This window comes from Plectropomus leopardus, chromosome 24 (assembly GCF_026936395.1).
Source record: "Plectropomus leopardus strain MGB_pleo_1.0 chromosome 24, ASM2693639v1, whole genome shotgun sequence".
Lineage (NCBI taxonomy): Eukaryota > Metazoa > Chordata > Actinopteri > Perciformes > Serranidae > Plectropomus > Plectropomus leopardus.
In genome coordinates this window covers 14,620,695-14,647,175 of record NC_142199.1, presented here as the reverse complement: position 1 = coordinate 14,647,175, position 26,481 = coordinate 14,620,695, and the positions used below count along the sequence as shown (strand labels likewise).

Sequence of the window (26,481 nt, the reverse complement as noted above, 5' to 3'; positions counted from 1 at the left end):
TGCAGAGCTGATTTTTGAAAATATTTAAAAATCCATTCATAGTCGGTCAGTGAAAAAGCATGACACCTGCAAGGATATGCTTGTATCTTCCATGTTCATGGTATAAACATTGCTTCATAGCACTACTGTGGGTCTGACACTTTCAATGCAAAATATATAATGTATAAGGAAGGAGCAGCAGTCGTCTTTAGTGTAAAGAATTACTGTCCAAGCTGCATATAAACATGCAAACACACACACACATCCACACTCTCCCAGAAGCGCAGTTGGACTCCAGTTTAGTGTAAGGTATCTCGTTTCATCCAGCCTCTGTGCTGGGACTGTTTGAAGCAAAGGAAGCTCATGTGTTTGATGGAGACTTACCTTCTTCCTCATCTCCCCTCAGCTTCCAGAGAAACTTCTCCTCTTTGATGTGTCTCCCTCCTCCACTTTCTGCCTCCTGTCATCCATCTTTCCTTTATTTTTTTTTCCTCTCTTCTACCTTTTTTTCCATCTCCCTCCCAAAGAAAGTATTCTGTCCAGATGGAGGTGGTGGAAATGCATAAAAATGTCACTGCATAGCCTGCAGGGCTGAGCAGGAATACTAAAAGCAGAGTTTAACAGTGGCAACAGTTTCCTGTTTAAATAGCAGGGTGTTTCATGGAGGCGAGTATTTCATTAGTAATCAGGGGAACGGCGCAGTCAGGATAGAAACACATCACATAACCATTCTGGAAGAATTAAATAACACATTCATATTTAAATTTCTTTTTATATGGAAATAATACGCCTTTGATAGTGGTGAATACACCTGTGAGCATTTCAACTGTATGTGTGTTTTTTGTTTTTTTTTTGGCTGAAACATCTAATTTGCGGCTGAATTTTGATATAAGTGGCAACAACCTTTCAGGAAGATGTCAAATGCTTTTACAGCACTTTTTACAGCCTAGTTAAACAGTTTTAAATGTATTTTTCTACATGTCTCATAGGTCTAGGAGCTGTCCCAATTATTGATTTTATTTCAGAGGGAGCAGTGCTGCCGTTTCTCTGCCAGCCATAAAGTTTCATCAAACCAAGTTTACGAATTGACAAAGCTGTCAATGCAAATGTTTATAAAATACGACATTAGTCGTCGATCTACATAACAATTAGTGAACAGCTATATCGCAAAGATTGATTGACTGTGAAACAGCCGTACTACACAGTAGCTGCCTCCTGTCTCTCCATCTGCCTTTATTGTTGCTTTTTAAAGGGACAGTTCACCCTAAACCAAAAATATATATTTTCCTTTCACCTGTGGTGCTGTTTATCAGTCTAGATTGTTTTGGTGTGAGTTACAGAGTGTGGGAGATATTGACCGTAGAGATGTCTGTCTTCTCTCCAATATAATGGAAGTAGACGGAACTCGGATTGTGGTGCTCCAAAATAATCATGACTCACCCCCACACACCCCAGGACAGAGGTCCTAGCTAAGCCCCACATGTCCTTAAATCCTACAAGCATCCTGTAATCCAAGAAATATCTTAAATTCTATAAAATGTCCTGAAGTCTTATAAAAGTGATACAATCCTAGAAATGGCATTAAATCCTAGAAATGGCATTAAATCCTATGAATCTTCTTAAATCCTAGAAATGTCCTAAAATCATAGAAATGACCTAAAATCCTAGAAACATGCTTAAGTCTAGAAAAATCAAAAATACTAGAAATGTCATAAAAATCTAGAAACATGTATGGGCTTGCTGCGACTGGCCACTGGCCTCCTGTCATTTTGCAAAAGTGGCAAGTTGAGTATCCCTGCTCCACAAGAAGGTTGAATCTTTGTCAGTTATTCAGTAGCAATAAGACACATGCTGCACCTTTAAACTTAAAAAAAGTACACAAACAATAAAAATCATCACAGAGCCCCAAAATACTGTCAGATCATTAGCTGGTTGACTTCAGCAAACATCCACCCTGCCAAAGTGTCTTTGAGCAAAACAAGGCATCTCCACCACCTGTCCCACTGATGTGTGGGAGCTAAGTGTGATCTCTGACCTCCTGTAGAGGAGGACAAAGAAAGGATAGCTGCTCTATGTGGACCATTAAAGTGTTGTACCATTGCTTTGTAGAAAGCCTTAATGTTACCTGGCCACGTTTAGTGATTGGTCACTTTTCTTCAAAGACCACAGCAATTTTCTTACAGCTAGAACACACAAGTCAGAGATTTATTTTCCTCCCAGCTCCTCCTCTCCTGTATTTGGCATAAACTCTCACACCAGGGGGTCATTTTAATCCCGTCCAGATTGTCATGTAGTGTTTCGTGCAATTTTCAACTTGCACACCTAGCATTTGTATTACATAGGCCATAAAAACCAACGGCGGGGTAGATGGATTAAATTAGATGATTGACGGTCTCTGTGGGGAAATTAAATTGCTGCCGCAGCAATAGTGATGGATTCAGCAGACAAAGCGAAGAGAACAAACAGAATATGAGCACACAAATAGGATTGAAAATAAGGAATGAAAGTAAGAATTTGTGCATTTTAAGCACAGTTTGGTGCCAAGAAAAAATGAAACGCGCATCTGGCTTTGCACTGAGGCTGTTTGTGGAGTTCTGCCAGTTGTGTGGGTGTTGGTGTGTGTTACATTCGTGTGGGTGAGTCCCAGGATTACCGCAGTCCCGACTAGATGACTAAGACTACAGCTATGCTTGAGCAACATCAAATTTCCCATCTTACCTGGTGCTAATGCTGTCCAGAGAGAGCTTATGCATCTTCTCGCTCTCACTCCCCCATACTCTACATGTGAATCAGCTCTCTTCAAGCTCTTTGGTTATATAACGTGTGCAAATCCTCCGTTCCTTCACAGCCCCGTTTATCCCATTTTCACAGGTACCTCAGCAAAGACGAGGTGGCCCGGGCCTCCCTGAACAAGGCGCAGCAGGAGGGAGGCAGCGTTCAACTGGTCACCAAGGAAAACTTCTTCGCCAAACGGAGGTCTGCTGCTTCGCTAACGCCACCTGCTTCAGAGAGGTAGGTTAAAGGGGTAAATGTGTGGGTGGATGTTCACAGCAGGAGAGGTCAAGCTGTCCTGAGGTCTTGAAAAGTCTTAAATTACATCTTCTTGACTCGAAGTTTAACATTCTGCAATCTTAGGTTTCAGAATCAGATGAAGATGTAGCTGATTGCAAATCATCTGCCTTGTTTATTTGGTTTATTACAAATGCAAGATCACCGCCAACAGCATTTAGTTCTTGTTTTAAACATGAGGTTTTATGATCAGTACATGGAGGTGGTCTGTGTCATCACGTGGCTTTGTCTTTGGGATTTGGTGTATTTTCATTTTCCTTCCCCTTGCTGTCTCCATGGAGATCTGTGTGTGCCTTGTGGGAGAGGCACAAAGGCCCGCTGAGCATGTTAGTACAGTAAATATAGACCATAATACAATCTACTGGCTGAGTTGCAACCAGCTCACCCAAGGAGGGAAGATCACTATGGAAACTGGTGAATTGTTGTAAAGATGATTTTTTTTTTTTAAGATTATTTTTTGGGCATTTTTTAGCCTTTGTTAGATAGGGCAGATCAATAGTGTGAAAGGGGGAGAGAGATTGGAGACAACATGCAGCAAAGGGGAGTCCTTAAGTGGGAGTTGAACTTGAGGCCACTGCGTTAAGGACACTGCCTTTATTCATGGGGCGCCTGCTTTATCCACTCAGCCACTGACACCCCTTGCTACTCCTTTTACTCTGGTAGTGGCATGAGCAAGTCACATTGACTTCAATGTACAAATTTGTCTCAGTCTACATGAGCTTTGTGATATTGTTATAATAATGTTCTGCAAAAAGCCACATGCAGCTAGTAAATGGACTGTGCTTTTAACAGGTCCAGTGAGCTCTTAAGTATGATCAGGCTTTATCTTTAGGGCACTGATGATCAAATGATGTCGTTCTTTATCAGTAAAAGGTGAATCTCACAGTTAGCAGACGTCTGTTACTGATTGTTATGGTAATTTTGTTTTTAAACATTTTATTCTCAGTGCTGGCCTCCCTTTGTGCAAAACCCCCAAAACCAGCACTGGTTTCAAATGGGCACCAAACTTTTTTCAGTGCTGAACTTTGTCTGGAATAATAAAAATTGAATTTTTCAACAAGCTGCATTTACAAACTATTACTAAAAATATTTTTAAAAAAGAAAGAAAATACACCTAGTGCCAAATTATTACTGAAGGTTGCATTGCAGCAGCCAATATGGATTTGTACCAAACTGAGTTTCATTTCTTTGTTCCATTTTGTAGTTCAGTGTTACATCGGGTATCTGTATAAATACTGCTAAAGTTAATTAGATCTTCTTTCTTTCTTTTATGCTAATCGGTTTCTACATTTTCATTTTGCTCAGTCCAACACGAATGTGTCATTTCAAACGTTGGTGCCAACGACTTAGGTGTTATTTGTCGGCTGCACCACGTCAGCCCAGCGTGGCATGAATCACAGGTGTTTGCTTTAATATTATGAATGTTAAAACTGAGATAAACTGGATTTGACAAATTTTCTCAAATAAACCACCGTCTCCATGAAGAAAGAATTTAAATATATAAAATAGAGTCGTCCTGTTCAGCAGGGAGAAGGCGCTCAGCTGATTGACAGCTGGACTCAGCGGCGTCAGATGTCGCTCCTCTCTCGTGCCGTTGGTTTCTTTTGGTATAAAGCATCAGAGATCAGCTCGGCGGTAAACATTAGCAGGCTGTGAGCCGTTTGCTGAAGGCATGTCGCGTGATTTCTGGGGTTTGCAGCACGAGTTACCTCATGCTGCGATGTAGAGCTGCCAACACGCTCATTCGCTTTGTGCATATATGAATTCAAATGACTTTGAGTCAGTGCAGCAAAGTACATATGATTGATTTTAATAACATTATTGCAACGAAACACATTCTTTAATATGTTTTTTTGTATTTTTCTGCCTGATTCATTCAACATTTACAGTTAATAGCAAACCATGTATTACTGGGTTACTTTTTTTTTTTCCCAAAGTACCATGTTTCACCATTCTCAGTTTGGGCCCACCAGTAAAAAAGTCTATTTCTGTCTCTCTTTTATCCACAAGATGTTGCTGGCACAGCATTTGTCTCTTGGTACTTCCAATTTTTGGTATCTTCTCAACTTTGAAGCAGCAAGGTTCCTTTTTTAGAGGGTTTTTTTCTTCTCCATTTCAATGATTAAATCTCACTCTGTAGTGCTGTGTCTCTCTGGCTCTTTGTTCCTCTCTCTGTCTGTCTGAATTGTAAACCATGGGGAAAGAGAATTTAGTCCATCTGTCCCCTCCAACGTGGCTCTAGCACCCTGCTGGGACAACATGGCAAATGCCCAAACTCGCTGTCCTCTGCCAAAAGGACAGGCACACACACACACACTTGAAATGTTCTGCAGATGCATCACCATCATGTACAGTGTATACACACAGTATGTAGACATTTCTCTCTCTCTCTCACACACACACACACACACTTACACACACGCGCGCACACACACACACACACACACACACACCATATGTCCATCAACTCTGCATCTGCAGCTCACAAAGCAAGCAGAGATTTTTTTTTTTTGAATTGGATGAATAGATATTGGATTGTTTGCTTTTCTCTACATTGAATCTGGCTGTTGGCTTCCAGACTGACAGGTCAAGGTAGCTCATCTTTGATGTTTAGTGCATAAAGGGCTAAAAATCTGCAGCAGCCATGCTGCCTGAATCAGAAAGATACGAGGAATAGATTGTGTATATAGATGGAATCCATTTATTTAGTAGCATTTAATGTGTTCTCCCCTGATATTGAAAATAATTCTGAATACTGTACTTTGTCTTTTCTTGTCAGTACCTTGAAGTGTTAGTGCAGCTTTAGCTCTGCTAAGGTCAAATTCCACCATGTTCAGAGTTAAGTTAGTTAGCTAAACATTACATTCCTTACAGTGGGGGAGGAAGTAATTACATCTTTAACTAAGGGATGCACAATGATGTCAGCACACCATCGGCAGGTATTGGCCTTAAAATGAAATAACGGAATTGGCCAACATGCTGATTTCTGCCGATATCATAAACCATTTTTTTTAAATGACAAAGCAAACATTTATCAACATCAACATCGACCTTAAGTTGAAGTAATTTTCTTATTGTGCACAATGAATAGATATTACATACATTAAAGAGCATTGTATTTCATGTCTACATCTGCTGAGCCACCATGATAAGAGTATGCATAATATGATGTCTAATTCCACTACAGAAAGACTTGCTTTAATTCTGGATAATCTGCATTTTTGCACCACTGATTCTATCAGTAAAATGACTGAAAATGAGGTCTTGTCACATTTTAAAGCAGTTGATGAATGAACTCTTTCCTCCTTTTTCTTTCTGTGTGTCTCTGCAGCCATGACAAGACGTCCTGTATCACAATGGACAATCAGCTATCATCACAGTCTGGCTACCTGCAGGCGTTGGACAGTGAGGGCGTCCCTCTGTGTCTGTCCTGCCAACAGGCCTGCTCTACCACCACCGGGCCCTGGGACACTCGATTCTGCAGCCACAAGTATGTAAACACTAAAAACATACAGTTTGCAGGCTACATACATTAGATACAAATGAATTAGCATGGTCTTCGTGTAATGGGGAGAATCTAAGGGATAAATTAGACATCTCCAGGTCTTTTAGAGTCACACAAAAAGTTCCAGAGACTTGCTTCAAATCGCAGATGCATGTAAATCTGAGCATTCCCGTCTTGGAGCACCAGATGGGTGGGGCTTACTGCCACGGGACGATCCAGCCCGGCGTCGGTAAAATGTCTGTTAAAGATAGAGCATATTAAATTAACTTTCAAATAGTTTGTGATTGCTTAAACTTTACAGTACCGTTTGTCCTCTGTGCCAAAGCCCACCCATCTGGCACCTAAAAATTTAATTATAGTCAGAGATTTAGGAGTTTTTGTGCAAAACAACCTCAAAAACTATAATATTGACTTCACCTTGTCTTTACTGGCTTCATTTAAAAAAAAAATACAGTTTTCTGATGATTGAAATAGATTTCTGTTTCCAGATTAGACTGCAGCTCCTGTATTTGTAATGATCATTTTCCTGTCATGATCAATTCACTGCATTTTAATATCAATATGAATTAAGTGTGAAAATGTTGATAGTTCAGTCTCTGCAATCTTTTGTCTCTGAACGAGACGCTGCACCCTTTCCAGATCATTTACATGGTCACTCTGTACAAGACCGCCAACTAAATTCTAAAGAGGTTTCTCTGTGTCCCTTTACTCTCACTTCCCTTTGAAAGTAGAAATTCAATTTCCGTAAGTGCTTTTCAAGAGCCAAATTCAGGTCATTGAGTCAAGGTGAGATCCTTTTCTCCTCTATAGCTGGATTTGATCAAACTTCAACACAGAGATGTGCTCCTGTTCACCTCGCAGCAGAATCATAGCAGAAAAGAGACAATAACAACTTCCCCCGGTTTGTAAAAAATAAAGAATTTCAGCTGTTGTTATTCTAAATGTAAAAGCAGATTTATTTCCCTCTTCACCCACAGGTGCCAGGAGGAGTTCCAGTTGCGCTCAAGCCAAACGTACATGCGCTCGCGAGTGCTGGAGGCGGAGGGGGGCATCTGTCAGCACTGCGGCCTCCACGCCCACGACCTGTTCCTTAAGGTCCGTGACGCCCCGCCCTCCCAGCGTAAGGATATCCTGGACAACACCTGGCTCGCGCAGCTGTCAATCAAACAGGTCAGTTACCAGAGCACAGGAAGAAAGTGTTTTCAAGTGACAGATACAGATGATAGTTCATTGGCTGCAATTAACATCAAACAATAGTTGTATAGACTGTATATAGAATAATGGACGTAGCCACCGTGATGTCACCCACTGGTTTGTGGGTTCCTGTTTTGAAGCCTCAAGTTTGGCATTTTAACTGTTGCAGTCTTGTTTTTATGAGCCAAAAGGGAGCATGTGATAGCAGGTGATTGCTTGGTTAGTACAGTACGTTTATAGCGATGGTTAACTGTGATAATGCTCATCCAAAAACAGGCTTTAAAACATTACAACAAAATGTACCTACCAACAAACTGAATATCCATCTTGTCGGGGGGATTTAAGAACAACCAAATGCTGAACAAGACTTATTTAGGTGACTACAACATTTTCAGTTTCATGTACTGACAACACACAGAAAAAGAAGAAGAGGAGGACATACTTTTTTAATGTTTTGTTAACCATTATAAATGTTTCTTCATTTTACTCCCTGCCCTTTATCTCACACTTCATGTACGTGACTTGTTGACAAGCGGTACCCACTTGTCACTCAAAGCAGCCCCGCCCTTAATTATGCATAACTGTAAGTCTTGATAAAAATGTAAATGAGTGAGTGATGTCAAAATTCACCTTCATACAGTCATCATGAACAGGTAAATTAGCTTTGGAGACCGAGAATGTTTTTTGTACCAGGCTGTGAACATGTTTGTTTCTGCTGTGTAGTCAGGCATTTTAACATCTTTTAGGATTGACTCTCTCTTGGAGCCGGTCTGAAGTGGCCAGTTGATAAGGTTGCTACTTGGTGAGCGTGCTAACATCTGCTAATTAGCGCTAAACACAAACTACAGTCGAGGCTGATGGGTGTATCTTCAGTGATTTCCTTAGAGTTGGATGTCGGGGTTCAGGTGAAATACAGCTGTTTGCACCTTTAGTGCTTTCTAAGCAAGTAACAGCCTTATTAGAGCCACAGCATTAAAGACGCTACAACACACATCGTCCTAACATTGCTCTCCTGATGTGAGCTACATAACTGACAAGAAAAGCCATTTCTTGTCTGTGTAAGTGCAAAAATAAAAGCACCCTGTACTCCCCATCCCACCCACCTACGCACACACACACACACACACAGGTTGATCTGCACTCCAAGGGGCCAGCTCCCAGTAAATGGATTGCTGGGCCCATTGATTTTTTTTCCCAGTGCCAGGCCTCGACCAGTAAGCCTGTTTGATTTGGTTGGCTGTTATCCTGCAAAGCCAGCCCCCACCCCTCTCTCTCTCTCTCACACACACACACACACACTCCCCCCTTCCAAGTGCCGCCGGCAGCAGCATCAGCGTCGATCGATGCTCCCAGCTTTAGAGGAAACAAACTCAGCCACATGATAAGACGCCGCAGCAGTGGAGGAGCCTCGAGATTATAGGCTCATTCTTTGGTTCATACTGGGACGGGGGGGGTCTGGTGTGTGTGTGTACATGTGTATGTGGGTCTTTATGTGTACCTTGGGGTCTCTTTGGGTGTGTGCAAGTATGTGTATAACAGAATTCTGCCATGTCTGTATTGGTATTTTGGTGTGTGTGTGTATTTTCTGTATTTATTAGGGCCTTACGGTGCCTGTGAGCAGAATTCTGGTGTGTGTGTGTGTGTGTGTGTGTGTGTGTGTGTGTGTGTGTGTGTGTGTGCGTGCACGCGTACGTGCGTGCGCATGTGTGTAGTAGTAGTGGGGTCTGGTGTAACAAGGTGCACAGTTTTGGCACAAAAGCAGGTTCAATTGACTGGAGAGAGAGAGAGAGAGAGTGAGTGTGTGTGTGTGTGTGTGTGTGTGTGTGTGTGTGTGTGTGTGTGTGTGTGTGTGTGAGAGAGAGACGTGAACTCTGCCCTTGTGAGCAGGCCTGTTCTTTAAATCTGTTGGGATCAATTCCAGCTCGCTGCCTTAATGTCGGCAGAGTAGCACTCAAAGCAGGAAAATGGATTTTTTGCCCTGAACTCTTCCTATCAGGCTTCTCTCTCTCTGTTTCTAATTCTCCCTAATTCTCATCTTTTGCTCCTCCACTTGCTTACATTGTATTCTCTCTCAATCCCTTTCTTCTTACTGTTTCTGTCTTTCTGTCGTTTTGTCTATTTCTTTTCAGGATAAAATGAAACACACCAGCAAGCAACATATTGGTTCAGTTTCCAGGTCGTTTTGTTCCCAGTGTTTCCTCTCTGCTCCACTGGAGTTCAGTAATCTGCTCCAGTAAATACACAAACCAGGTCATTCAACCAGTAACTTGTTTGTTCTATATACAGTAGGCTGTTGATTCTGCCTGCATGTTATTAGTATAGATTTAACAAGTGAATTAGAAATCTTTAATTGGTCCCTGGTAATCTATTTGGGTGCTCAAACACTTTGCTCATTAATCAATCAACAGAAAGTCGTTTATCATGAAAACATACAAAAAAAAATTCTAGTTCCACTGTCTCAAATCTGAAGATTTACTGTTTTTCTCTGTTTAATGTTACTGTTAATTTAATATCTTTGGCTTTTGTACTGCTTGTAACTGTTACTCTTGGCCTCTTTTTCACATTTTTTTTAGCATTTTATAGACACTTTTCAGTGTCTATAAATGGATAATGGATTATTTTTTTAACCCTATATCCACGCTTTTGTGTCCAAGTGACAAATGTGAACAAAAATTTGTGAAACTGGTCTAGTATTGAGTAGGACGGCTGCAGCCAGCAGCTACGAAACAGGCAGCAATGTAACCACTTAGAGCATTTATGCACTTTTGCATCCAATAAAAGTGCATCTTTTGTCACTGACAGGCTCAGATTATCATAAAAAGTGTTTAATATCACTATGGAAAAGATAGAACTTCTTCTTTTTATTTAACCAGAAAAAGGCCCAAAATCATCATGACCAGATTGTTTTGAGTTAAAGAGTCATTTAGCATGTATACAGTCAGCATATTTTTGCATCTAAGTGTTTAAACTATGGGTCAGATTCAACTAAACCAGAGTAGTGATTGTTGGAACAGTGGAAAGCAACCAATGTGGGGTTTTTTTTTGTTTTTGTTTACTTTTATATTTTTTGTTTAAGTGGAGTCGGGTTGGTTTAGCAATTGGACAAACAAAAAGAGTCTTAATCTTCAACAAAAAGCTCTATCTCTTTAGTTTAGATTGATGACAAAAGTTAACGCTTTTATCGGACGTTAACTGATGGTGAGAACATGCCCTGAGTGGTTACAATGCAGCCAAAAATGATGGTTAACAGTAGTCACTTAGACACCAAAAAATTAGGAAAATACACTCCATGTTAAAAAATACACAAGTTACCCTTTAAAAGACCTCATGGCAGGTTGTTAAAACAAGATTAAGAGTCTACAGCTCTGTTAGGCAAAATCTAAGTACAATGGTTGTGAGAACTAAGTGCTTATGTGAGATGTTAACATGCTCAACATTTAAATGCTGATATTTAGAAGGTACGTTTCCCATGTTCACCATATTGATTTAGCATAATAGCATTCTGTAAGGTGAGCACAATGACAGTGTTAATATGTGTTTCATGTTCATCTTGGCATGCTTAAACACTAACACTTGGTAATTACTACGAAGCACAGGGTCTCAGGGCTCAGGTGAAGTAAGGTTGTATTTTAAGTGCATTACTTCATTAGACGTACAGTGAAATATAAAAAATAATACCATAATATCCTATGCATCTTTTGCAAAAGCTACTAAAATGCTTAAGCAGGAAATGCTGTTCATTGGGAAAGTGATGTTTTCATGTTTTATTCATGAAATGGAAAATATTAGATATTACAAAGCCATTTACAGTTTAAAAACATGGCTTTGGCATATAGGTGTATGTATCGTTCTGTAGCATGTTATTCCCTCTGGTTTATTTAACCTCATTTCTGTGCTGTTGTCAGGCAGACTCACATGTACTCAATACAGTTGCCCATTATGTAGGACAGAAAACATTTGTAGTGGTTTATATGTCTACTATTACTACTACTATATCTGATGGTGATTGATAATCATTGTTTCATGCATCCTTACATTTGAAACCTTTGTCAGAGGCCTTATTTTGCATTTTTCTTTCATTATTTCCTGTTGTGGATTTATGCCATTTATGCAGCTTGCTGTCATGAGCACTTTTTAAGATCTATTTGTTTTTTATCCTTTTTTGTTTTGTGAAACACATTACAGAAGTGCCCCTGCGGTGCAGATTTGTTTAATACAAATGGTTGTGTGTGTATGTGTGTGTGTGTGTGTGTGTGTGGATGAGTGTGTGTTTGTGTGCTGCAAAAAAACCTATTTGGGTCACTTTAGCACTCTGAGCTTTACTAAAGACATCACATCAGTTCAAAAAATGAACTTTAGCATAGATGGATGGTTTGGGAGGGCAGCGCAATCACTGCTTGTTTTTGGCAATTTGGAGCAGTATAAGAAAACATCCAGGGGTAGTCAGTGCTCTGAGACACTCACTATTTCATTCTGTGTGTGCCTCCAGCTGAATGAGATGATCCGCGCTCCGGTCGAAGGGGACTTCTGGCAGGTCGACCACATCCGGCCGGTCTACAGCGGAGGAGGACAGTGCACCCTGGACAACCTGCAGACGCTCTGCACCGTCTGCCACAAAGCCGTACGTTCACACTCCGCATCGCTGCACCCATAACAACCGCAGCAGCAGCTTTTAGAGCCAAAGGGCTTAAGGGGCAAAAGCAATCTGTCCAACATTTAAGGTGCACAGTGGATGGACCTCTCCTTTATCCCCATATAAAAAGAAAGCCCCATCACTCATATTGAGGATCATATGTGATGGCAGTAATGTGATACATGGTCAAACACATTGATCAAAAGTCATACCATCCCTCACACGGCTATATATTGCCTGTAATAACATCACATGATGTGCCTGTATGACATAATGATATATAGCATTTGTTGCCTTGGGAACATTTTTCCTTCTTGAGCTCCTTCAGTCAATATTTCATAATCACAGACAATCCACATCTTTAAGACAGAACTGATCAGCGAGCAGAATAAAATTCATTGTAACCTAAGATGTGCTTTACTTTCACGCCCAAATGCATTTTTGTCAGAGTGGGTGTCAGTCTGGAAGAAAGCGCTTCATACGTTGACGTGTGTAAACTGATGTGGAGAGCTGCTCGTTCTGATAAGGGGGTCCTCTCGCTGTTTATGCCACCGCTCGGACACTTTAATCTAGAGATGCTCAATATATTGATCTCACTTTTCTCTTCAGCGCCCGACTGCAGATTTTAACCTCTTACATCATGTTCCATTTTTTTTTTTTTTCCCCCACAGAGGACGGCTCTGCAAGCCAGAGAGCGGAGCCAGATGAGGAAGAGCGCTGCAGCTTCCAAGGTTGCGTCAGACATCAGCAGGTTCTTCGTCAGGAAATGAAACGCAGGTTTAGTAAGGGTTTGATAGGTGTTAAATTTCTTGAATCACGTTGTTGAGTTCTGACTTTTAGGATTTCTGCACTTTAAAAAGAAACTACTTCTTTCAACTTAAAAAAAAGTTAGTGTCCATGCTGCCTTAGAATATTAAGTTGACTAAATTTAAGAAGACAAGTTTGAGTCAAATAAGGTTCATCTCAATCCAGTTCTGTTGATATAATTTAGTTTACATGACTAAACGGTTTGAGTACAACTGACTCAAGATCAAATTACGGAAACAAAAAATAAGTAAATTCTGCTGAATTGAGTTTGAGTGATGTAAACTAAAGAAATCAAGCACAAGTGAGCTTCAAGTTATGTAAACTTGAGGAGTTAAGTACAACTGAACTTAGATCAAGTTACATAAACTATATAATGACTGTAACTGTGTGGATGAAGGTGCATCATAATTCCTCAGTGACAACTCTCATTTAAGTATCAGAGCTGCCATTCACTCTGACAGATTAGGATAAAAGGTCCGCTTTCCTTTGAGTCCCTGATTTTCTTCGACTTCGCTCTCCGATGATATCAGCGGCGTCCTGTCGGACTCTGCTGCACCTGTGGAGATTTACCTAAAAAACAGTCACGACTGCATCAAATGCTAATTCAGCCAACTCCCCTCTCGTCCCCGAACCGTCACAAGGGCGGTAGTTTTGATTTATGATGGCCCCCTTTTGCTGGAGGCTGAAATGGAGCAGGTTGTTTAGAGAGATGCTGCTATTTTAAGGTTTTTGCAAACTTGGTGAAAAGTAGCAGGTGAGCGATGAATTGGGGGCTTTGTGATTAGAACTTCACAGCAGAAAACACAACCAAGTGTCCTCATTGGCGCCCTCAACAAGTGGCGCCTTGCAAATCTTGCTTTTTGGGAGCTAGATGAACGCTCCCTCGTGAAATAAAAGCCTATTTCCATCTTGTTTCATGTTGTCTCCTTGTGTTCCTCTGCTGCTTTCACCACGGTTCGGACTGTAAATACACCAAGACGTTGGTTGTTCTGACAAGCTAGCAAATCGTTTCATCGCCTGAAGTCAGGAACATTATTGTCCATGTCCACGCATCTTCCTCCTCTTCAGCTGTGCTTGATGATCTGAACAGAGCTAAAGTCAGTCAGAAGGGCTATGTTTAGACAGACGGAGAGCAGAGTTACTATGGAAACAAGGCTTCAGGTTCAGCAATGTCGGGAATATTGAATCTCTTCTTGTGAGAGTTATACAATGAGCCAGACAGACATCAGAAACTCCAATCAATACCAGCAGGCTCCTGTGAAAATGAGGCCGTCACATTCCTCCGCAGCAGAATTTGACTTCCCCTCTCGGTGCTGAGGCTCGGCAGGTTGACGTCGCCGATGTCGTCATGTCACGATTTGTCTGTCTGTCAAGCCGCGTCAAACCCCAAACTCAGCAAATTCCACCATCGCTGAAAAGTTTTTAAATTTTTCTGGCAGCCCCAACTTCTCTCAGCCTATCAGAGCGCTCAGCTTCAAACTTTCTCGGAGCCCATGTGGGTGCACGCGTGGGTGTGTGTGTATTTCCCCTACGGCTGCTCCAGGTCTCCACTTAATAAGACCGTTGTTCCTCTCCTGTCCAAACCGACAAGCTTTGTGAGTAATGAACATCTCCCAGGCAGCCTTCCAACAACAGCAGGTTTCAGTGTCAGTCCCTGTCAGCAGCCAATGACTCTGATCTGCTGTTTTATTACACCCAAAAGGTGGATGTGCACGTGTGTGTGTGTGCGGGAGAGAGAAAGTAGCGCAAAAGTGTTCTGCTGTGCGCTACACAAATAAAATGTGTGTGATACACAAATAAAGCGTGTGCAAAGTGTTTATTGGAAGAGAGAGGAAGTGTGTGTTTGTCAGACCAGACGGAGTCATAATGAGGCAGCGCCCAGATGAAGACATCTCATGTTCTTCCCAGAGGGGCTGCTGGGTAAAGAGCAGCGCTGCAGCCGCGTGACACTGTTTGCGTTGGACCACCTATCAGCCCAGAGGAAAAACATTACCTCCGTAGGTGATGACAGTAATAAAGATGGACTCAAACACCGCTGGCCGGCCACTGAGGTCTGCATGTTTGCTCTCCGTCGAACCCCCCACCCCCGTCTTCCTTGAAAGCCGGCATCAAACCCGACTCACTTTCTCCATCAAGTGCAATCAATGTCTTTGCCTCGGCGCAGAGACGTTTCAACAGGTTCCATAGCAACACGGCATACTCTGAACGTCACATGGCCAAAATTAGCTGGGCAAATATCTGGTGGAAATAATCACATATAGTTAGAAAATCACAGTGTAGTGACAAAGACAAGACAATAGAAAGAGGAACGACAAATGGCACCATCTGCAGAAAACAACGAAAAAAGAAGTGCAATCCAAAATCACCACTGCAGAGAACGAGCCATATCAAACTGAATGACAAATAATCCAACAGTAATAGACTTTTAAGGATAACTGGTGATAGTACTTTTTTTTCTTATTGTCAACAAATCCCACGAAAAGACCAAAACCAACAATGCATCGATTCTACTACCAAGTGTTGTTTATCTAAAGCCTGATATATTTTATTCCTCTGTAGCTTCATTGTTGTCCAGAATTATCCAATTAAGAATAGTGAAAAGGCAGTTTCAGCTTTAGTCTGTAATGTTTAAGTGCAACACAATATGTGGGGAACATGCAACTCCAAGAGATTGGATCAGAAGGAAGTCATCTTGTTATACTTAAATTTGTTTCTCTCAGTTGTCTTTTTTACTTAGAAAATGCTTGTATTGTTTAAATCACGGTATGTCAAAACTACAAAGAGGTGAACAAATTTAAGGAAAAAAGGCACCTTGATAGGGCTGCAGAGGGCTCAGAATTATGTCAGTCAAATTGGATTTTCTTGTTCAATACGAATATTCGACATCTTTTTATTTTCCATATGAAGTTTTGTTAAACGTGACTCAGCGGGACACTCAGTGTGACAGCAGCATTTACGTTATATAGTAAACAAGCTTACAGCGCTAACTCAGATTGCAAATGTTTTATGTTTCATCCAGTCAGTCCAATAACATTTCTAAAGTCGAGAAAAGCTGCAACACTCCAATTACTATCACTTACAAACTAATGGTCAAAAACAGTTTTAATCACCCCAAAAAACATATTATTGTCTAAATGTATTTATATACCCAGGAAGAGAAAAGAGAGGAATTTTTGATATGTAAATAAATATTTTGAACCTGTGTTTGAGAGAAGTCAAGAGACTCCTCAGTCCCATATACTCCATCTTGCTGCAGAATCTTTACTTGAGCACCAAATGTTAATCAATCCGCAGCTTAAAGTAGTCCCCAACAAACACGCTCTTTCCTCCTGTTTAAGTAACATTTATGAAAGACTGCAGTGCTCTGCTATTTTTCATTCAATGAGATCATGTGCATTGTTTGAAAATAAAACTATATATTTGCAACAGGTATAAAGATAGAGAGAACTAACACATTGTTGGTTGTGGTCTTATCACAAACATTAAAAACATCAAAAGGACCATTCGTGGAGGAATACATTTCTGTTAAAAATGAATACTAACATCAAAGTTGCAATAGTGTTTCTCAATGTGGGTCAGAGGACCTCCAGGGGCCCTTCACAGGGCTCCTCGGGGTCCACAGCAAATTGAGAAATAGATTAATATCGCTGTAACTCAATTCCACAGGAATTTCTCTAATTACAAGCATTACATTATGTGTAATAATGATTATTGTAATTGTAGGTTTCATTTTCATTATCACCTCCCCATAGGGGTGACAAAGTGTGTCTTTGTTAGGGGTCTGGGACGTGAAAATGCTTGAAAAGCTGTTCCAACCAGGCAAAATTTGACAGTAAACCATACAAATCATTCATAATTCAATCGTGATTTGCATTCAGACAGCAAGGCGTTATATTTGGCGCCATTCCATTGGTTATTCCATTTCAGCCTCGCCTGCCCCCATAATCTACTTTGGCCTTTTCAGCTGAAGGAAGCGCTTCTACAAACCCAATCTTGTGTGACAGGTGTGATGGAGAAGGGCCAATAAAAGCCTGCACAGCGCTCTGCGTGCAGCCGCCGGCTCTCCAATCCGTGGCTGAATCCTGCTGTGGTTTGATTCCTGGCTGCCATATTCTCCACTGTGATCCCTCTGTGTCTGTGACCCTCCCTGCCCTTCAGCATGGAAAAGGAAATAGACACGAGGGAGGTCGAACCCCGCTGCTCTCCTTCAGGAGTGAAAAACAGGAGCGGCAGCATCTCCGTCTTGCCAAAGCACCTCTGATATTGTGTCATTTGGTGGAATGTGAACTGCAGAACCTCATTATAGAAAAGGAATGGACCTCCAGTCAGACCTCCGCAGTGTTGTGTTACAACATCAAGAGGGCTTGTATTCTAAAAGGCTGCACCCGTATCGTCTAATTGAACTCTGGAGTCGACGTTTAGGAAGCAATTCTTGGCTTTAACCAGCCACAGCCGATGAGAGGCTTTTGTCTTTATTGTCATATTATCTCTTGGGATGGTGATGAGATGATTAATCATTTCCTGCTGCAGAAACTGCTTGCAGAAAGCTGGCACAGCTCTGCAGAGCGCGACGCCCTGGGTGGAGGAAAACGGTATTATGGCCCAGGTAATTGGTAGAGGACCATCACTCATGAGCGATCTAATTAATCTCATTAAAATACCCTCTCTGGTTGCACAGAGATGTTTCCAAAATGGGCTTATCCATCCTGATGAGTGTCATACACGCAAATGATATTCCAAGAGAAACTGCAGCCGAGGCGAGTAACAGAAAAATCGATACAACAGTTTCATGCAAACAGTGGCTGGCTATTTCCTAATGTCATTCAGCGTGGTAGGGGATGTGCAGTGGTGAAAGGATGCTTTCTCATTGCTCAGCTGGAGGTGGCTTTTGTCAAGTCCAAATTCTATTTATTCAAGATGGCTCCCTGGTTGTCTCCCAAGATGCATGGCATGCTGCGGATTAAGACCAAAACCGCAATCAATTCACCCAGCAGGAGATCAGGGGAAAATAACAGATAAGGTTCTTAGCAAAATTCATACAGTCCCCAATCTGGCTAGGATTAATGTATGTCTACGCTGTAGCTCGCTCTCATTTGTATGTTGGAGCTTGTGCAGGGCTAAATTGGCGCGTCATGTGGTCTATTACAATCAGGCTTTGTAAGGAAAGGCTCCTGTGAGGACTGGATGTGACCACAGTGTTTTACAAGGTATCTGCAGGGCCAGACCTAGCACATGTAGTGCCTTAGGTAAGGTTCCCCTGCCCCCACCCCCCCAAAAAAACTATTATTATCCTTTAAATCCATTGTATTTATTATAAGAAGAGTTAATGACAATCAATACAAAGAAACAAATGACAACAAAAAATAAAAACATTTTTAAAAACTAAGACATTACAGTATGTGCAAATTTACCACCTATGTTACCTATAGGAAGATCCACCATTCGGCACCACCTAATGCAATGTAACCAATGCATTTTTTTATCCATATTATTGCAGACTGAGTAGGGAGAGGGCAGCATGCAGTGGTCAGGACAGACACCAGGCTGCAGCACTGACAGTCAGGGAGAGGCTTCACAGGTGAGAACAGATTATAACTAATGGCTATAGGGAAATATACTTATAGAATAAGACTTTGGCATTCATCTCCACAGCTATTCCTGAACTACTCTTCTAAAATTTCTTTGCACATATTTTTTGTCTGTATTGCAATAGATAAAGCAGGGAAAGGGCAGCACACAGCAGTCAGGAAAAAGACCATGCTGCAGCACTGACCATCAGCCTGAGGCTTCACAGGTGAGGACAGATTTTAACTGGCTAAGGACATGTTGTCTATAGGATAAGAGAGACTCTGAGATTCATTTCCACAGCTATTACTGAACTTCTCATGTTCAGTGTTGTCTCTTGGCACATAATTATCTGGCTACTTACTCTGTAGATGCTTTAGGGTCATTCTGTGTCAACTCAACCAGAGCTTGGCAGCTCAAACTTTTGATTTTGTTCATTTTAAAGAACTTGAGTTGGTCCCCGGGTGCCATACTGTGGTAGTTTGTGGTTATTTGGTTCTTTAGCCGCTAAGGAAAGGCACAATTGAATGTGGGAGAAAGTTAATCGCTCAATTAAAGTCGTCTTATTCCTGAACAATCTTCCCCCCTCACTTCTGAAATGATGGCTACGCCCCTGCTGTCTCCTGTAGAAAGATCTGCAGCAGGCATAATGCAATGTAGAACTAATGTAATCTCATCTATATTTTATTATCTTTAACATTTCCAATTTACAGCAGGCTGTGTCAGCATATCCATCTATGTGAAAGAAAAAAAAGTCTAGTATTAATTTAAAAGAGTATGCATAAAAGCACTTAAAACTAACATATGCAGCGTTCACTTAACATACATTTCATACATTGAAATGTCACATACAGCCACATTAGAGTCCTGGCGGCACTTTACATCAGAGGAAGAAAGCCACAGTAGGCTCCAGTATTACCGCTTTCCCCTTTCATGTATGCTGTGTTCAGATGATTGAGGTTAAAAATGGAAAGCCGAACAAAACGCCCTCCAACAAGTTCCCTTTTCATGAGCCTTAAAAGACATCTTTTCATCTCCCATTTTAGTTTGTGGCCATTGATCAGCCATCTTTCATAGATTGCTTCCAGACATCTATTCAGCCGCTCTGTCGCTGCTCAGCATGCTTTTATTTCATAGGTCTTAATGGCAAGGTCTGGCTTTTGTGCTTAGATTAAAAACCTGAATCGCAATCGTTTGAATTGCCGATAAACTCACAGGAAGTAGTCTTTGTTGACTTTTGTAAAAAAGACTGAACCAACAGCTTAGAAAGTTTGCACACTGATGCAAAACTGGATTTTTTTTTTTAAATTTGGGGGGCAAAATAGGACTTCTCTTGCCTCATCCTGCAAAATTAGGATTTTTTTTTTCTTTCTGCGCATGAGCCTGAAAAAGGTCATGTCAGTCTTGTGACAAGAGTGACAGGTCTGGGGCATCATTACTGAGACTTGGAAGGTCTGTGTAAGCACCTTTGGTCACCTCAGGAGAATAGATCCCCACTGCGCTGCCGTCGGCCTAATGAGCACAGACAGCCCAGTGTCTAATGAGAAGAGGGCGATTGCGACTGTCTTCCATCAGCCCTCTGCTCTGCCGGTACAACATCCCATAATGCCTTGAACACACGGCGTGAGCGACTGAACAGTGGCGAGTATCTTGTCACACATCAATGAAGGGGCTACGGAGTCAGCGAAGGAATGTGCTAAAAATGTCCTCACCGCAGAGTCCACAACTGGAAACATAGTGACTAGCTTCCTTTAGGTTGACTTCATATTTATCCACACAGTCAATAAGATCATGTGACAGCGCGTCTGGACCGGCTGCAAGAAATAATTCGAGGCACTTCATTGCAGCCTGTTCTCTATGTGGTCCCTTGTTTCCAGCTGGCAAGACATGTTGGGATTACATCTACTAAAGCAGTCTGTTTTTAGTTCCTACTCAAACATTTGGTGAATTCCTGGCATGTCCAACTCCTAAAAATCTCCCGATAACTTACTTTTTTGTTCTCAGCCTCTTTGCATCTCACATTAGAGTGTGTAATGCTTTATGGATGCCAGAAGGGAACTGCAGCCTTATTCGCTTGCAGCTGAAAAACAGCTCACCTTCTTGCACATGTTGCAAATCATCGTGTGTCTTAAAAGGAGCTACAGGTTTGCTTTAATAATATGTTTCACTGGAGCAACATTTGCTCTTATGTCCACCTTTTCAAGGTTTGTTTCCAAGCCGTTTGAACGTCCTTCAGTGGATATTGTTGGACAGATTGGCTTTGGACTCAGCAACAATTGATTTGCCTTTGGTGGTGATCCAGATCTGGGATTTCTGCCACTAGATGATGATTATCACCTTGTAGCGTTGTTATAAAACTCGCAAAAAAAAAAGAAAAAAAAGACTTGAATCCAAAAGTTTTGGGTAAGTTTGCAAGAGGCCAAGTTTAACTTGAAGTGTTAGGAGCGATTTCTTTGGAGAATTGCTCAGCGTTGGCGGAGGTTCTCGGGTGCCTTATAGTTAGAAAATTAACCCAATCAAATCAGGAAAGAAGGAGACACCTTTTCTTAGCAGCAAACACAATTATTCATATTCTGCATGTTGGCATTTCAGTTCAGCCAAAGCTGTGATGTAAGTTATTGTGAGGCTTCTCCTCCCTCGTACAGTATCATTAGCAAAAAGCCTATTAATACACTGAGGAGCGGTTAGTGTAATTACTGGAACCACAAAGAATAGGCCTCCTTTCTTTTTGATATTATGAATGTATCGTGGCAAAGAACACTCGATGAACTATGAAGGCCATTATCAGTTTAGTTTTATTTCACTAGATGTTGCTGTAAATGCTAAATATAAGTGAATGAAAATGTGTAGCTGAGTAAAATCTGTCATCAATCTTTCATCATATATGTAAATCTGACTTCATGCAAAGCCAATTATACCTGTGTCACAAATGCCCATTGAAATTTATTGATAAGTACTTTCACAATTGCCTCTTTGAGTGGGTTGCATTTGGCCACTCAACCGTGGACATCTTCACACCCACACCACAATTTCTTTTTTTTTTTTTTGTATGTTCAGTTATGCCAGTATCTCAATTACTGTGCGAGTGGGCTGGTGCAAAAAAAGGGGGGAAAGTTGGCTATAGCAACATTCACCATCAGCCCACACAGAATTATTCTATGTGATGATATAAATCCTATTTAATTATGTGGTAGCGGGCAGGTTTGCCAGGCGTGATGAAAGGAGCGAGGTGTTCAGATACACCTGGAGAAGCGAGTTGGACGATTTAACACACGGCGGGAGCATCAGCGTTAATCCTGAGAGTGTAAAAATGGAGTCTACCCCGTGCCAGGGTTTATATAATTCAACTTTTTTTAGGTAGTTTTGAACACATGATGTCCTAGATTCATATCAGGTGTATTAGGGAACAGGCAACAAAAATAACTAACAGAAAGTCTGCCGCCCAGTATCTGAAATAAGAGCGTGGATACCTGATCCCAGCCTTACGATACCCAACAGGACCTCGCTGGCTGGCTCGAGTTAGGACAGATGTCTCCAAATGATGCTCCAGTTTGGCCTACTTGAAATTGGACTTTAATTTCTTTTGAGAGGAAATATATTCAATGGTGCAGTGGACGGTATATGCTGGCCATTTGAAGCTTATCCACCTATCAGCCAAAAAGCCATTGGAATTTACAGGAGAGTATACCCATTTCCTGATCAGTATCCTCACCATCTACCATCTCATCAACCAGCATTACACCACTGAATATAGCATTAAAATAAGTCAAAATAATGGATCAACTGTCTGTATTGGGCCACTTTATGGTCAGTTCTGGGGCTTGTTATTTGCGTGACGATGCATGAACTCAAACACAAATTGTATGTCTGCTTGCATTAATCCTTTGAAACCTGAGCAAATTGGCTTTATTTCTTTCAAAACAGGGCATTAACAAGAAAGTAGTAAAAAGTACAAGAAAATTACCTGAAAATTAGAGGGGAAAAAAAAGACGAAAACAACCCCCATCGAAAACAAAGCAACAAACAACCAAAAAAAAAAAAAAAAAAAAGGAAATAAGGAAATGACCTAGGAAAAATGTGTATAGAATTCTAATAATTTTGTCATGTGAATTTAAATAGGTGACTTTATTTCCCTAGCTTGTTGAAAAGAATTTTCTACTCATATCTTGTAATTTCTGGAGCAGTTCTTGCCTAGTTGCTTGTTGCCTTTGTTTTTTGAATGAAAAAGCACCAATTTGGTCAAGGTTTAAATGCGTGTGAAAGTGATGTCATTTCAGGTTCCAAAGGGTTAACTGTATCTGGCTCAGGACGGTTCAGACATAAAAAATCAGATTTCCCACTGGGTTTAGATCAGGCTCGGTCACCACTCTCTCAGGTTCAAGTTGGGTACGGGTAGAAATGTGTAGCCCAAGCCCCGATATATCCTGAAAGCTGATGATGGTGGATGTTGTGACTTATTTTGTGTCCTGACAAATAGTTGCACCTTTTGATTTACGTCCAGTGCCAGTGCTGTAGTCTGCCAAATAACCCCACATATACCCATAACTTGTGGTTTTTATAGTTAGATTTTTGTAAGAGTGACAAAAAACAAACTATAACTTGTTCATTCATCAGCTTCAAGGCCCAGACACAACAAATCGACATCAAAGAACAAGTGTGGCTGAAGGCCGACTGTTGTGTCCCCTCATGTTGCCGGTGTTTCAACCAAAAAGTTGCACTCCTTTTCCTTAATCATACCCAAGTTGCATATTTAATTTGGGAAGCTTGAATGTCGTTCGGGGTTTTTGCAGAATCATTTATTTTCTAGTCCTATACACAATGATCACTTCTATATTCACGTCTTTCTCGAATACATGACCAAATACAAAAGCATGTACCAAGTTTAGTCTGTGAAAGAGAGATTCATTCATGTAATTTTCGTGTTTAATTAGTCTTGTTCACGAGAGCTGCCCATTGTATTCCATCAATACTAGAAAACCAGTCTATTGCTTGATCTGTGTTTGCATTCATCTTTGATTGTGATACAGTCCTTTACATGGTTGTGGCTCCGTAATAGATTAGTTAAGTTCAGGTGGAATTTTATTCATGTCTGTGGGGAACTTCGCTTGCTGTAGGTACAGAGAAAAAGAGACGAATAGAGAGTAATGACGATGATTCATCCAGTAAATGCAACATATATATGAGTGTACTCTACATCAGCAGGCAAATATGTTTTACAGCATATTCATAGTGTCAGATGTACTTCAGCGTTTACTGAAGTGAGTGATTGATTCTTTGTCAAATTAATGAGAAACTGATTCAAAGAAAGAAAACAAAGATAATAATATGACATGAACACATGCTGGAGGAATTACCCGCAGCAGGTGCATCTTTGGGATATTTCTCTCTCTCACACACGCACACACACACACAGGAGATTAGCTTTGTTGCACTCACAATTGCACACACAAAAGCATGAACTGCTGCCTCGCACTCACACATGCCTCTGCTGTTGAGAACATGTCGATAGATGATTACAGACGTTTCGGCGGCAAAACAATTTTTTGGCGTCATTATCTCAATGTTTGGGCTGTAATGCTTGACATTGCATTAAGGCACCATATGGGGAACAATGAAAATGTAAAATATAAGCACAAATATAAACCCTCTTATTATTGTGACTGCTTTTCATACCTGCTGTGCTCGTCTGGCACAGCACATAAAAACATATTGTTTTTAGTGCATTTATGTATTGTGTAATATATTTCATAAAACTGCAGTCGGTATAGAGGCAAGATACCATTATCATATCTCAAAGCTGAAACCAGAGTCACTATTTTCATCTGCGCTGCTTCACCTTAAGATATCAATAAACCCTTGGCAGCACCCCCACTGCTTCACCCTGCCGCTGCGAATACAGAAAACCAGATTTCTATGCTCTGTTGACCCAAATCCAGCTTTGGAAAGCCTCGACTCCTACCTTTCCAATTCAGCTTTCTATATAACCAACTCATCCTCCTCCTCATACTCCCACTCGGGCCGCATAATCCATAACGTTTTGTTTCGCTGCTACGCCGATGACACCCCGCTGTATCTCCCACGGAAACATGATGATCCAAATAGCTGCTTCTGTCGTGTAAAGCACAGGACGTCCTAAAGGCTTCAACAGCTGCATGGTAGTAAGTTATTTTAACTGGCAGTCCCTCCATGAAGGCATCATTGTAAGAAAACCAAAAGCCAAATTAAGGTTAAAAAGAGGTCAAGAAGATAATCCATTTTTATATAACTTCAATCAGTCTGCTGTGACTCTTACTAAAGCTCCAAGAAACATCAAAGCCAAAATTTCCGTGATAATTTCCACATATCTGAGAGCTCTGACCTTTGTGGCACTGGCTGCATAACAATAAACTTCAAATGAACATCAAAGCTCATTTAGCCGCACAAAGTCTCCTTTATTTGTGATGTATTCAGGGTAAAGTGCTACCCTTTAGTGTTTAAGATCTCTTGTCTCTTTGCTGACTTTGTTAGCAGATGCCAAATCTATAAGCCAGGTTTTTTTGTCAGTTACTGTTACTATGGAAACTTAGGTCTCTGACAGAGTTAAGGAAGCTAACATTTAAAACGTATGCTGCATTAAAGTGCTTCCTGAATGGTTCTGTTTACCAAGTTGGCGAGTCAGCTTGTTGCTGCACCGGTATGTTCCCTACAAACATGAGAATGGTGTCGATCCTCTCGTGTGACTCTCGGCAAGTTTGCACGCTCCCAAAAAAATTCAAACTATTCCTTTAAGTGACTAAAACAATTTACAGGAAAAAAAATAAACATGCATGTTATACCCTTACAGTCATGAACACATTTTAGTTTTCATGTGACTGTGAATCATCATCATCAGCTGGATACATTTGGGTCATGTCTGACAAAAATTGAAAACTCAATTTTAACATGATGATGTTATAAATTCTTTCAGTTGTCGAGACGCCGGTGACAAAAGGCATAGCAGAGTATAAAGCATTAGGAGGAAAATAATTATCAGGGTAGGTATTTTCTTGGTGTTGTGATTGCAGGGTCATTATGCTCTCCCTAATGAAACAAACCAGCAGAGAGCCTCCATCTCGGCTGTAGCCGTTATCATCGCCCTTCAGAGAATATAAAAAGGAAAACACTTCAGCAGCAGGCTAATTAAAACCAGAGAGGTCTGGATGAGGAGGCCAAACAACCCACACAGGTGGCGGGCACGTCACTGTGTGTGTTTATGTGTGTGTGAGCTACTGTAGCACATCATGTTTATGCATGTCTGTGTGAGTGTGGGTGTGTGAGGCAGCAATTCATGTTTTTTCTTTATTTGTGTGTGTCAGTGTGGTACATCTGCGAGTGTGTGTGAGGAAGCAAAGGACAATGTTAAAATGCGTGTGTGTGTTTGAGGCAGCAGTTCCTGTGTGTGTGTGTGTGTGTGTGTCAGAGGTGTATGATTGTTAGAGGTGCTTTCCATTCATTTTAATGGCTTCAGCCTCCACTGCTGTCGCTTCATTCTCCTGCCTGCACTGCTGACAGGAAGGACCTAGCAGCTTTCATCTGACAGGACCCTGCTCAAATAGGCCATTGGTGCACCATAATTAGTTCAAATGTCGAAGCCGGTGAATTATTGATGATTGGGGACGAGTAGGGAGGAAGACATTTCACATCAACTGTGTGTGTGTGTGTGTGTGTGTGTGTTTTTTTTTTAGCTGTCTCTTTTTTAAAGGACAGCTGG

At 41.1% G+C, this 26,481-nt stretch overlaps 1 protein-coding gene across 2 annotated transcripts in view; it reads left to right on the top strand.

Moving 5' to 3' along the window:
- Positions 1 to 14,099, top strand: part of zranb3 (zinc finger, RAN-binding domain containing 3) — a 102,263-nt gene extending 88,164 nt beyond the window's left edge. For both annotated transcript variants that reach the window (XM_042513403.2, XM_042513402.2), the window contains exons 18-22: positions 2,851 to 2,991; positions 6,380 to 6,538; positions 7,531 to 7,723; positions 12,237 to 12,368; positions 13,052 to 14,099. In XM_042513403.2, coding sequence (XP_042369337.2) covers positions 2,851 to 2,991; positions 6,380 to 6,538; positions 7,531 to 7,723; positions 12,237 to 12,368; positions 13,052 to 13,150 — 724 coding nt within the window. In that variant the 3' untranslated portion in view covers positions 13,151 to 14,099. The remainder of the gene's footprint in view (positions 1 to 2,850; positions 2,992 to 6,379; positions 6,539 to 7,530; positions 7,724 to 12,236; positions 12,369 to 13,051) is intronic.
- Positions 14,100 to 26,481: the final 12,382 nt, after the last annotated feature.